General features: G+C 42.7%; 1 protein-coding gene across 13 annotated transcripts in view; it reads right to left on the bottom strand.

Moving 5' to 3' along the window:
* MCPH1 (microcephalin 1) overlaps positions 1–12,717 on the bottom strand; it is a 154,725-nt gene that overhangs the window by 104,687 nt on the left and 37,321 nt on the right. For 8 of the 13 annotated variants that reach the window (XR_015062462.1, XR_015062463.1, XM_085898429.1 and 5 more), the window contains 2 exons: positions 7,207–7,260; positions 3,582–3,691 (listed from right to left, as the gene is read on the bottom strand). Coding sequence is in view for 11 of the 13 variants with exons in the window: in XM_085898429.1 (XP_085754555.1) it covers positions 3,582–3,691; positions 7,207–7,260 (164 nt within the window). In the remaining 2 variants the exon portion in view is untranslated. Of the gene's footprint in view, positions 1–2,902; positions 3,252–3,581; positions 3,692–7,206; positions 7,261–12,717 lie in introns of those variants that run through there. The other 5 variants (XM_085898447.1, XM_085898374.1, XM_085898381.1 and 2 more) reach the window with 3 other exon arrangements.

Below are 12,717 nucleotides of genomic sequence, written 5' to 3'. Positions count from 1 at the left end.
GCCAACTATCTCTCTCTCTGGGGTCTGAAAGCGCATCCCAGATTTCTTTGCCGGGGTCTGAAGCTGTCATGAGTTTTTGGCTTGCTCAATCATGCCTCGACTTGGAACAGGCCACAATGATTTCTGCAGCATAAAGTTTTTTTTTTTTTTCACTTTCCTCACTTATATGATCAAATGCGTGTTCATCATATCTATGAATCGCTAGGTACATTGCAATGCTTATAAACGCCCGGAGACGCCAGTGTGCATGGCTTTGTTTCATTTCCGCACATGCGATAACCTCGGGAATCTCTTAAACTAAGCTGAATTACAAAAATTAAGCTCCGGAATCGAACTTAGCAGCAGTTCCAACTCCTATAAAAGTGTTAATTTGTCAAATTCGGACATATTTGACATTTTGGGCATCGCTAGGAGGTGTATGTTTAAGATGACGGTTGGTGATTGCTAATCACATGCCAAGCCGGCCGTTTCTTATCAAGCCGGCCGTTGGCTGGCTCGCTGAAAATGTGAAATGTTATTTTACACGGCGTTTCCTCTTTTTATGCGATCTTCCATTATATGATCCATCACTTCAGCATAGATAAATACAAATAAAAATTAAATGTTTCATTTTTTTAAGTTTCTTCAACAGTTCCGTGGATTGCGAGGGAAAGCCGCTTGGCACGCATTCTTCAAGATTCAATCAATGGCGATATCACAGTTCCATACCAGAGGTAGGAAGGCAAAATAAACTATATGATCACAATGAGTAAAAAATGTTTTCAGTTGTTATGAAGTAATGAATCGCCACATTACGGCAGGAGAGCCGAGAGGTACACATGCTCACTCTAAGTGTCTAACATGGGTTCGAATCCCGACCCAGCAATAAACTGTCATCCCGGTGTTTCACAGGCAGGGTGATTCATCATTGTGTGTGCCGTCCTTCGGATGGACGTTAAATTGAGCCTCTCATCTGCCGGAATCTCTCCCCCCCCTCACCTCTCTCATTCTCCCACCCTTCTCTTTCCCTTTCAGCCCTATCCCCCTCTCTCCCACCATTCTCCCTCTTTCCAACCCTGCGACTCTCCCCCCTTTTCTCTCTCTCTCACATCTCCCCCTCCCCTTGCTACCCCACCCCTCCTCCTCTGTTGAGGGGACTGCAGCATGTATGAATCAGATTCGGAGTGAGCAGACCGGAGGGGTGCAAAGGACGCTGCATGTTCGAGCATGCATGCATGCAAGCAGACCTTTGCCAGATAGATAATGCGTTTTAAATGCTCCCACCCTAGATCTCTAAAGTATCTACGTGTGTGTGTGTGTGTGTGTGTGTGTGTGTGTGTGTGTGTGTGTGTGTGTGTGTGTGTGTGTGTGTGTGTGTGTGTGTGTGTTATTTGGAATCTCCATATGTGGGTTTCAAAAGGTGGAACAGAGTCCTCCCAGGTCTCAAAGTATCCACCTCCGTTTCGGTAAGGGCGGTCACCAATCATGGACCAAGGTTTGAAGTTTTGTTCCGAGGGCTCTTTTGAGGATAATCACTGAGCTCCGGACAGCTTCCAACTGTAGTTTGTTTGTCGTAATATTCCCAGAGATGTTTTAAAAGATCTCTGTAAGGTTCTTCTTCATCATTCCCATTGCTTCAATGATCACTGGTGCAATTTCGGAACTCTTCAACTTCCAGGGCCTTTTCACTTGTTTTTGGAAACTTGGTATTTGGTCATTTTCTTGATTTCTGTGCTGTTTCGGCCAAAATTTCTGGGTACTGAAACCTCAGTGAGAGATAGAGAGAGAGAGAGAGAGAGAGAGAGAGAGAGAGAGAGAGAGAGAGAGAGAGAGAGACAGACAGACAGACAGACAGACAGACAGAGAGAGAGAGAGAGAGAGAGAGAGAGAGAGCGAGAGAGAGACAGAGAGAGAGAGAGAGAGAGAGAGCGAGAGAGAGACAGAGAGAGAGAGGGAGAGAGTGTGTGTGTGTGTGTGTGTGTGTGTGTGTGTGTGTGTGTGTGTGTGTGTGTGTGTGTGTGTGTGTGTGTGTGTGTGTGTGTGTGTGTGTGTGTGTGTGTGTGTGTGTGTGTGTGTGTGTGTGTGTGTGTGTGTGTGTTCGGTCATTAAGCATAACATTATTCTCTTTGCTAACCCCACCCTCCTTCTTCCTTTCTCCTTTCTGTCTGTCTCTCTGTCTCTGTGTGTCTCTCTGTCTCTGTCTCTGTCTCTCTCCTCCCCCCAATTACTCCTCCCCCACCGAATAAAATACAGCAGTCTTCTCCCACACTTCTGTCTCTGTCTCTCTCACACACGCCCTTCCTCACAACCATCCCTCCCACAGTATACAGCAACGTTTGGTGAGGCATCACTCTCCCCACCCCCCCACGTTCCTTGCTCTTCACCTCTTCCTAGCACCCCCTTCCCCATCCATCCGAGCTTCCCCTTCCTGCTCTCCCCTCCCTTGCCTCTCCTTCATCCTCTCTCTTCTCCTTCCTTTCCCTCTCTTCTTCCCCTCCCTCCTCTTTCTCTACCCTCTTCCTACCCTCCCTCTTTCCCCCCGACCCATAATATCCCCATCAGCGAAGCGACAGGTTGTATTTGCTGTAATCAATAAAGCCAAGGATAACGGCAAGGTACGTAACATAATAGGGTGCATGGATGATATGGGTATATGGACCATAATAGTAGCGTGTTCAGTTAACAATGGTATTTTTTTCCAGAATGAGCACCCAAGGTGCGACTATGTGCTCCTTCGAGTGACGTTCAAGTTGTAAAAGAGACCGAATGTTCCTAGTAATTATAAAAGAGGATTAATGTCGCGTTTAATCGTAAGAAAGACCAAACGTCGCTTCCCTTGTAATTGCAAAAGACACCAAACATCCCATGTAATCACAAAAATAAAGGAATGGTTGGAAATTAAAACGCAGATGATACAATAATGTGAACGAGTTAATAAACCAACTTTATTTGACAATGCAGGAAACAATATAAAATACTAATATATTGCTTTCACTCGTATATTCCAATTGTTGTCCTTGGCTCGTGACATTTTGGTAAAATTCACAGATAAAATTCGATTGAAACAGCCAATGGAGAGATTCGTTTTGAAAATGGGCGAATGATACATTAAACCTTCGTACCGGCTGGATGCTTTCCTCATGTTTGCTGAACCCCAAAATGAAAGCAAGTGTGCGGATTTATCTCACAAATCACCCGAGCGTTTGCATGGTCATGAAACAGCAGAAATTTTGGACACTGCATACTGGAGAGTTGTGTCATTTCTTCTCCCTCTGAGTTACACATAAAACCAGGTATGCCATGCATTAGTCGATGCACTTGTGGCAAATATTCACAAATATTAACAATTCACATGTTCATTCCTTCCCTACGTAATTGGACAGGCAGCTCTATGCCCACGGAACAATCACAGGCTCCATTGTTTGTTTTTTTCACATCTGGGTTATTAATTTGGCATTAAATAATCCATGTTGTTGAAACAAAAAAATTTTTTTAACTACCTTTCATAACATCACCACATGAACTTCGGGTTCTTATATATTTAGTTATCACCAATTTATTTTCAAACATTTGCTCTTGTAAACGAAAGCAGAAACACTAACCTGTACCGTGTTCCTGGCCTCGCATGTGGATTTCTCTTCAACCGATGTTATCAGTTCTTGAGAGTTCCTGTGTTTTCTTGAGCATGGTCCATAATGTGCCAAATTCTCTCCTGGGTGAGAAGGTGAAACAAGTAGCACAATTACAATATGACCTTTTCATTCAAACAAGTACAAGAACTCAACAAACGGCATCCAAAGGCACCACCTATCATGGGCTGCCGGCTTCGTCCACTCTCATTGTCAGGGCATGGATCTCAATCATTGTCAATGCAGGAGTGCCACAAGTGTCTCGGACCCAATCATTTTGAGTCTCTGCAAAACCCTCACCATCATTTCACTGATCTGTCAAAGCATCACTCTTCCTTCAGATGTGCAAAGAGCAACATCTTCCCTCGCTGTTGACCTTGATAGAATCACAAGCTGGTTCAACACTTGGACTACGTCTTTTAATCCTGACAAATCTCACACTCTCACTATTTCTCTCTGAAAAGACTGTCACTGAAAGAAAGGACCGAAAGGACTTGCTTCAGACTCGTCAGAAACCCTCCCGTCTACTTTCTCAACAATCCTCTTGAGGAATTTCAATCATTCAAACTCTTGGGTCTCACTATCAGCCATGATCTTTCTTGGGCAAACCACATTTCAAAGTTGGCCTCCAAAGACAGCTGCCAACTGTGCATCCTCAGTTGCAGAAAGTCCTTCCTTGGTAAACCTGAGCTCCTATCCACCTACAAGGCCATCATCTGCAGCTTGATGGAGTACTGCTCTTCCCACTGGGCTGGCTCCCCTGTCTCACATACTGCTCAACTTGATGCCATGGAAGCAAAGGCCTTTAAGATTATTGGGATCTTCTGCAATGAAGCTGAGTCTATGGGCTATCACTTCACCTGCCATCACAGACAGGTCGGTGGTCTCTCTGTCTTCTACCGCCTCCTTTCTGGTCTTGCACCCTCTGCCCTTTCCGTGCTTTGTACCCCCCCTCCATGTTTCTACGAGGCACACATGACCCACAATCAACCCCTTTTTGGTGAAATTACCCAAGTCGAGGATCACTGCTCACCTCCACTCATTTGTTTCTCTTTATTCCCACCTGTGGAACCAACTTCCACTTACTCCTCAATCCCATTCTTCCCTCCAGATCTTCAAAACAGCTGTTCACCACCATCTATGATTGTTCCCAATCCAAAACAATGATCTTTTCTACCCTTGTTCACCAACCTCCCCCCCCACAAACCCACCCCAATGCTTCCAAATTTCCACTTTTTCCTCCTGAGAGTTTCCTTTTGAATCCATCTTGTCCACCCCATGCATTCTCTCCACACTCATTGTTTGTCCACCCCCTCTTGCTTGGTCTTTGGCTCTGCTGTTGGTGTTTTCTCCCTTCACTGCTGTTCCTTTTGTCCTGTTGCGTCCTGATTCATTCGGTGGACTAGTACTAGTTCTTCGATGAGCCTCGATTATGCATCAAAAAAACAAACAAAACATTTGGCCTGACAGAAATCAGAGGCTACATCTTGAATTCCTGTAAAATCCCTTTTTCATTCAGTCATTTTAGGCAAAAAGATAATATGGAAAATTTTGAAAAAAAAAGAAAAGCTGGATTGTATGTATATATATATATTTTTAAATTGCCCTATCGTACTAATAATAAGGATTTCTTATTTTAATTACTTACAAAGGCTTAGGCCTTTGTCGCGAGCTATATGAAAGGTGTTTTCGGTCCTCACAAAGGCTCCCGAAAACACCGGGAAATGTTTTCGGTCATCACAAAAAAGAAAATCTGTAAAAAAAAAAAAAATTGATTTCATTAAAATGCCAACAGGATTAGAACAGCACCGGGCAATGCCGGGTACACCTGCTCGTGCCCAATTAGTAAGAAGAGTAAACAGGCAGAAATAGTATGAGTAAAAAAAAAAAATGAAAAAGGTAAACATTTCGATGTTTATATTTTGAATTTATTGCACCTTTGTAAAATGGTTGATTATGCGAGCTTTTCATTTGATGACAAATGTATCATTTTGATGTGAATATTTGATTTTGAGATTTCACAGCACTGTTGCATTTTACAAAGGATTTTTGAAGTTTTGCAAACCACAAGACTGTCTTGATTTGTGTGTAAACCGTTTTGGGAACATAGGATGTTGTTTCAGGAAATGTGTTTGAGCAATCAAGAAAAAAACTACAATTACGCTTCATTGAAACAGAAGTACAGTATTGTCTATTAATGGCGTACTATTGAAAGTGAGTACATTTATTATGGACTGTTTGAACATGATTATATCTATTAATTACGTAATATTGAAAGTGAGTGCATCATTCTATTATAGACTGTTTGAGCGTAATTATATCTTTTAATTACGTACTATTGAAAGTGAGTGCATCTATTATAGACTGTTTGAGCGTAATTATATCTTTTAATAACGTACTATTGAAAAGTGAGTACATCTATGAAGTGTGGACTGTTTGAACGTGAGTATGTCTATTAATTACGTACTTCTGAAATGTATGTCTATTAATTACATACTAATGAAATGTGAGTGTGTCTATTAATTATGTACTATCAAAACGTGAATATGTATATTAGGTATTGTCAAAATGTGAGAATGTCTAAAGTTTCATCCTATCGAAATGCAAGTATGTCGATTAATTATGTACTTTTGAAATGTATATCTTTTAATTACCTACTATTGAAAAGTGAGTATGTATTAATTACATACGATTGAAAAGTGAGTATGTATTAATTACATACTATTGAAAAGTGAGTATGTATTAATTACATACTATTGAAAAGTGAGTATGTATTAATTACATACTATTGAAGTGTGAGTATGTCTTTTAATTACCGACTATTGAAATGTATTAATTATGTACTCGTGTGATGTGAATATGTCTATGAATTATGTACAATTGGAACGTACCTTTTCGACCTTTAGATCCATTTATACCCTTTCGCCCCAATAGACCCTTTTAAGACTTTTTCAGACCATTTAAACCCCTTTAGACCCTTCAGACCACTTTAGACCCCTTTATACAATTCAGACTCTTTAGACCATTATAGCCTTTTAACACTTACACCTTTTAACCTTTGGACTTCTTCACCTTTTCAGACCTTTGGCCTTTAGACCATTTAGCCCTTTCATCTGCAATTAATGACCGTTCACTTCGTAAATCCTTCCATTTATTTGCCACACAAAATACACCACGCAAAACAAATCCTGGTGAGGGTCTGCAATATCTGATTGCTCTTTCAAGTTATATTATTGAAACAGGCATACCATTGTGGCTCTGAAATGGCCACAAAATCAGATTTTTTTTTGGTTTTGAAGTGATGATATTGATTTTTACATAATAAACAAAGAACTGAACGTGGTTTTTAATTCTAATAATTTTTTGAGGTGTTAAAGACAAAAAAGCCAAACCTGCGGGTACCGCCGCTAAACTTTCCAGAAAACCGCCATGGTAATTACGTCATCATGACGTAATGATCGTCTCAGCACACAATGGATAATGGCCGTACAACTTGCTTCAAACTCATGAGAAAGTGAACATGACAAATAACTTTCTGATCAAGAATCCTCAGATTATGGCAATAGTCAAAAGCATGATGTAAAAGATGTTGTCATACCGTACATATATGAATCCAAGGTGGAAATTGGGGATGACATCGTGAATGAAATACCTGGCGCAAACAACATTCGGGACGACGTCGAAGAAAGACTTGGCAATAAGCCAATAACAACTGGTAAGCAGTAAATAATGGAGATGGAACGTGGTAAATGTGGAGTTTAGTGGTATTTTGATGCAACACTTCTCCGTAATTCTTGTAGTAACTAGAACGGCACTCAGTAGAGCGCACACATCTACCAGGCTGAACAGTTTAAGTTTTGTATCCCACAGATCACTATATTTGAATTCCATCATTGCTATTCCAACCCGAAGACACTTGATCTCCTTTGCAAATTGAATTGAAAATATCAAGACACGATTACATCACTCCGAGCGATTCGTCCAATGATGTCATGACAGGGATTTCGACTGCTGTCTGGTCTTATTGAAAGTATACTCTACCAGCTTTACTTTTAAAAATATTGTCATGTCTAGTGGGTCTGCCCCTACTTGGATGGATGGCCAAACAGTTCTCCCTTGGAGGCTTTCAGCCGAGATTCTCGGAGATTATGGCGTGCGCAGGAAAGAAACAACTATTAACTTTACCAGGATGTTAGCACAGCACAGCGGGTTTTACTTTTGAATCCACAATAAATACACAAACACCAGCAAATTAAGTAATAATGATTTAATAAACAGAAAATTAACAATTATAATGGAAATATATCAAGACGTGAGGTAACCTAAATCTAATTTTGAGGTGCCTCCACGCAGACTCAAATACAAACAAGGGGACAGAATAAAACAAAGACAAATAATCCCTCCTATATTTCAGCACTTAGCTTCGGGTCCAGGAGTGAGTTTCAGTAGCTTGAAAGTCACCAAACTGCTTCATCACTGCACGGGAAGATGCGCCCCAAAATGGAGCTGAGCCACTCTCTGGGTGGGAAACGTACAGGAGTTAATTCAGGCAGCGATTCTCAACGCCAAGGCTCAGAAAACGCCGTCCAGCTTCTTGCGTTGTTCGTATTCACCGACGCCGCTGCTTTGCAAAATGGCGCCGTGTCTTTCCCCCGATGGCTTGACATGAGGTTTTGGCGCTGGTCCCACACGATTCAGCCCAACAGTCAATGACCGGCATCTTTCTCCTCCACGCGAGCCAATTCACCTCAGCACGAACCCAAGAATCATGCGGTCTTCTTCACCGCGTCGAGGGGAAGCCAGCCGTAATGCCCTTCTCTTTCCACCGACGATCCTGCCTCTCTGGCTTCTGTCCTTCTCCGAGCCTTCGTCTCGACTCATTCTTTTCCCCCACGCGAGACTGATTAACCTCACTTTGCTTCTGCCACGAGCAGCTTCCCCGTACTTTTCTTTCCAGAGAAGCACTCTTCTCCCTCGCTTCTGAAACGTACACACTTCACGGCTCAGCCGAACAGTCAATGACTCGTGTCTTGCCCAGCACGCGGGCACATTTACAGCACGACACGAGAATGCACCCCAGCCTGATCTCTCCGACATCCTCCCCAGAATCCAGTCCATCAAGTGCTGAAAAGTGTGGGGGCCAGTACACATCCCTGACAAACTTCAGTCACAACTGGAAATAAGTCAGATGGTATAACCACATCTCATAGCACTCTCAGTAGCAGAGAAAAGTTCAGACATCAGATTGATCAGTTTTTGGTGGCACCCCACGAAGACTGAGAATCCTCCAGAGGACATCCCGATTCACTGAATCGAACGCTTTGCAGAGATCAAAACAGGCTGCAAACAGTCCCTACCGAAACTCTCGTCTGCATTCGGTGAGGACCTGAAGAGCAAGGATACGGTCAATCGTTGACCTCTTTGGTATAAAGCCTGATTGCTCTACAGGCTGGTGTCATAAAAATTATCATCAAAATGGGCAGTACAAATGACGCTTGAAGCAGTTGGGCCATGCCACTTTCTTCTGGTCAGTTTTACTTTGGCCGTCCATATTTTCCTTACCAGCTGGATCTTTTGGGAAAACATGCATACTTCACACCATCTTTTCAGAGTTCAGAGCGTATATAGGCCACAAGTAAACATAAGTCCCGAAGCAAAAGTATCCTCGAGATGATGTGGCGGGTCACGTAATATGACATAATCACATCGGCATCTTTTTTTTGGTGGGGGGAGGGGAGTGGGGGGCGGCAATCGAGCATACAAGGACGCAATAAAACATTTAAATCTTTGTTTCAAGATATTAATTCAAGAAAAAAAAAGATTAAGTGTGAAGTGAAGCCAGATCTATTTATGAAACCAGACACTAATTTCTGATTCTGTGGACCTTTAAGATGTTGCATTTTTGACCAGATTTGAAAAAAAATGCTCTTCTTGTTATTTGGGTTGCTGAGCCCCATGCTCGGTGATTCTAAATCCAGAAGTAACATGAAGCCCCTCGAACCCTGGTGCTCTTTCTGCGCAGATTAAAGTGTAACTACAACATTATAACTTGTCCCCTTTTGCTTTATTCTACTTCTAGTATAAACATCTCACCTCAACAAACATTACACAATCAGATAAAACACCAACCTGAGCAGCAAAAGGATGGGAGAGCATTGATGGCTTTTGTCAAATTCGTTTACGGATTACAAAGCAAACAAAGGAAACAGGTAAGCTCAATGTTCAAACAGCCTCCCAGGCCTATGCCATAACTAAATTGGCAGGAACTGAAAGTCAGCACCCAACTCAGTGCATTAAAATTACATTAATACATTACACTCCCCCCAAACCCCCCAAAGTCCCATGAACCAAACAACACAAACAGTTTCCCAAAAAACGAACTTGGGTACATTGCGTAGACTACCAACGTTCCAATGGCATCACCAAGGGATTATTCTGGTCTCGAACATGGTGTGGGCCTGTTTAACTAATGAGAAGTAATTCAACGGTCCATGATGATGCAGGGCTTGTGCACCCGAGCCGAATGTCGCAGAGTTGGAGGAGTGTCAGCAGCATTGGACATCCTGGATGTACCCTCAACATTCGACTAAGGATTCCCTTCACAATGGTCGTGGTCCTCATTAACTTTTGTTGGCCGGTGAGGAGTACCTGGAGGACCCGAACAAGCAGAAGAAATTGCATTTGTCTTGTTTGTTGATTCCATGATGGAAACTGGAGGATCTGTGCATGCAGAGAGGGCAGTGAAGTTGGTGCATCACCATCTGATGGACTTGTATGTTCCCCATCCTCCAAATCTCTAACAAACCGTTTGCGTAGCTGGTCCTGATACCTTCTCATGAAACCACCATGGCTATGCTATTCGTTAAATGAAACGATAACCATAGAAAACCATTGGTCACCGATAAGGTAGTTTTGTGTAAATACCAGATCGCAAGTTGACAATGTACGCTGAATTGTGCGTCTGTCATACTGCAGATTCTGTTTCATCTCTTGCCCCTCTATATGGGCAGTGAGGTCAGGGTGAAGTCGATCTCGTGGCATTTTGACGTTCGCCGAGTAACTTTGCAGGAGTCTCATTAGTAGACATGTGTGGAGATTTTTGATACTTGAACAACACACAAGCCAGTTTCATGGTGAGAGTACCACTTGATTTTAGTCAGACCCAACTTGACAATGTTTACTGCCTTATCTGCCAAACCATCAGGGGCAGGGTGGTAGGCACCAACTTTGACATGCTTAATACCATTTTGTACCATGAAGTCCTCAAACTCAGCACCGGTGAAATTTGAAGCGTTCTCAGAAACCACAACATCAAGTAAGCCAGAGGTGGCTAAGGTAGACATCAGTTTCTCAATGGTCGATGTCGAAGTGCAATGGTGGAAATATGTACATCAATCTACTTGGAATACACATCTAGTCCAGGAGCCCAGAAAGTTTATTCAAGTGAAAAGCGCCGGAACGTTTGATCTCATGGGGTCATCCACCGACATCACAAAAATGCATTGCTGCCGGGTCTGACCCATGGCTTTCCCACCGAGATCACTCAATTCGTGCCGCCATTACCGAAAAACCTAATTTCCTCAATATCCAGCAAACTATGCATGATAATATAACGAATAAGGTGTCCATACCGATGTTTTCATGGTCAATCATTACCCTGATGCTATGCATATTGCTAGAAAATGTATAGTTTACCAAGTAAATGCATGGTTCATCCACTAAATTAGCGACGTCATTACCGAAACCTCACTATCTGAAAAACTGCGTGATAATATCACAAATAAGGTGTCTATACTGATATTTTTATGGTCAATCATTACCCTGACACCTGTGTTATTACTGGGAAATGTGTAGTTTACCATGTAAATGTGTAACCCACCCGCTCATTAAGCGATACCATTACCGAACAACGATATATGGAAAACTTGCAAATGTGCAGTTCACATAATTAACTTGACGTCCTCTTGGTATTACAAGTCTTCTCTATCACTTTCGTCACTCTCATCACTGTCCTCACTCCAAGCATTATCTGACTCTTCCTCATCTACTGAATTATCTTCCACGCCATCCCCATCATCCTCATGTGGGCCTGTGAGGCCAGTTCACTCTGGAACCCACTCTGGAAGGCCAGTGAGGCCAGTTCACACTTCCAGTTCACTCTGGAACTGAACTTCCTGGATACCAGTCTGGTTCAAAGCAGTTTTGAGACAACTTCCATCCATCGTCTGTCGGACTCGCCCCACCAGTTGGATCTGTCTGATCAGCTCTCTTCCAGATTCTTGCCACATAGTGCGTCCTTTTCATATGATTACCAAGTGTTTTGGTGCACAGGGGAAGAGAGGCACAGTTTATCTTCTTTATTCTGGCAAGGGGCTCCTTTTCGTCACCACCACCCATTCGCATGAACGACTTGTATCTGGCTTCATTAATGTCAGAGGTTTTGAAGCCATATAGCACGCAATCAAAGGATGTAACAGCTTGGACGTTCTACCTCCTCAGCTGTTTGAGATCGCAATGCCATCACATGAGCTGCATCTGACTCCATCCACTGAAAGGGCTTCACTTTGCCCTTTCTGTAGAAACACGATGTGAAATCACAACCAGTCAAGGCATGAAGGCTGATTAGTGCTTCAGTGATACCAGTCCACTTCTTCTCAAGAATGTCAGCGAGTTTAGTGACATTAATGTACCTTCGGTGGTTGCCAGATCCATAGTCCATGATGATGTTGATCCCTTCCGACCTTCCAGAAAGCCCAAGCAGAATGATGAAGACGTCCGTATCAGTGGACCTTACTAGAATGTTACCAGTGGAAATGTTGTTTGCGTGAAAGGCAATGAGTGTGTCAGCTTCTTCATGTCGACATTGGAGGTGATTCGGTTCTTCTATTTGCAGCACATCATCGATGTTTGCTCTTCATCCGTCACATACCGTTACAGTCACGACGACAAGTGTTATGTTATTTGGCTTCCTTTTGCAATAAGATCTTCCCCGAGTCCAATGATCCTCATATCACACTTTTTCTTAGCAGCAAGGAGGATTGCCTTGCTCCCGTCTGTGGTCAAACATTGGCTGAGAGGTTCATTTTTCTGCAACTTCCTCTTCCTCTTC

This window comes from Eptatretus burgeri, chromosome 1, assembly GCF_056783735.1.
Source record: "Eptatretus burgeri isolate ZD-2024b chromosome 1, Ebu_testis_v1, whole genome shotgun sequence".
Taxonomy (NCBI): Eukaryota; Metazoa; Chordata; class Myxini; order Myxiniformes; family Myxinidae; genus Eptatretus; species Eptatretus burgeri.
Note: the sequence above shows the minus strand (reverse complement) of the source record. Positions and strands in the feature narration are given on the sequence as shown.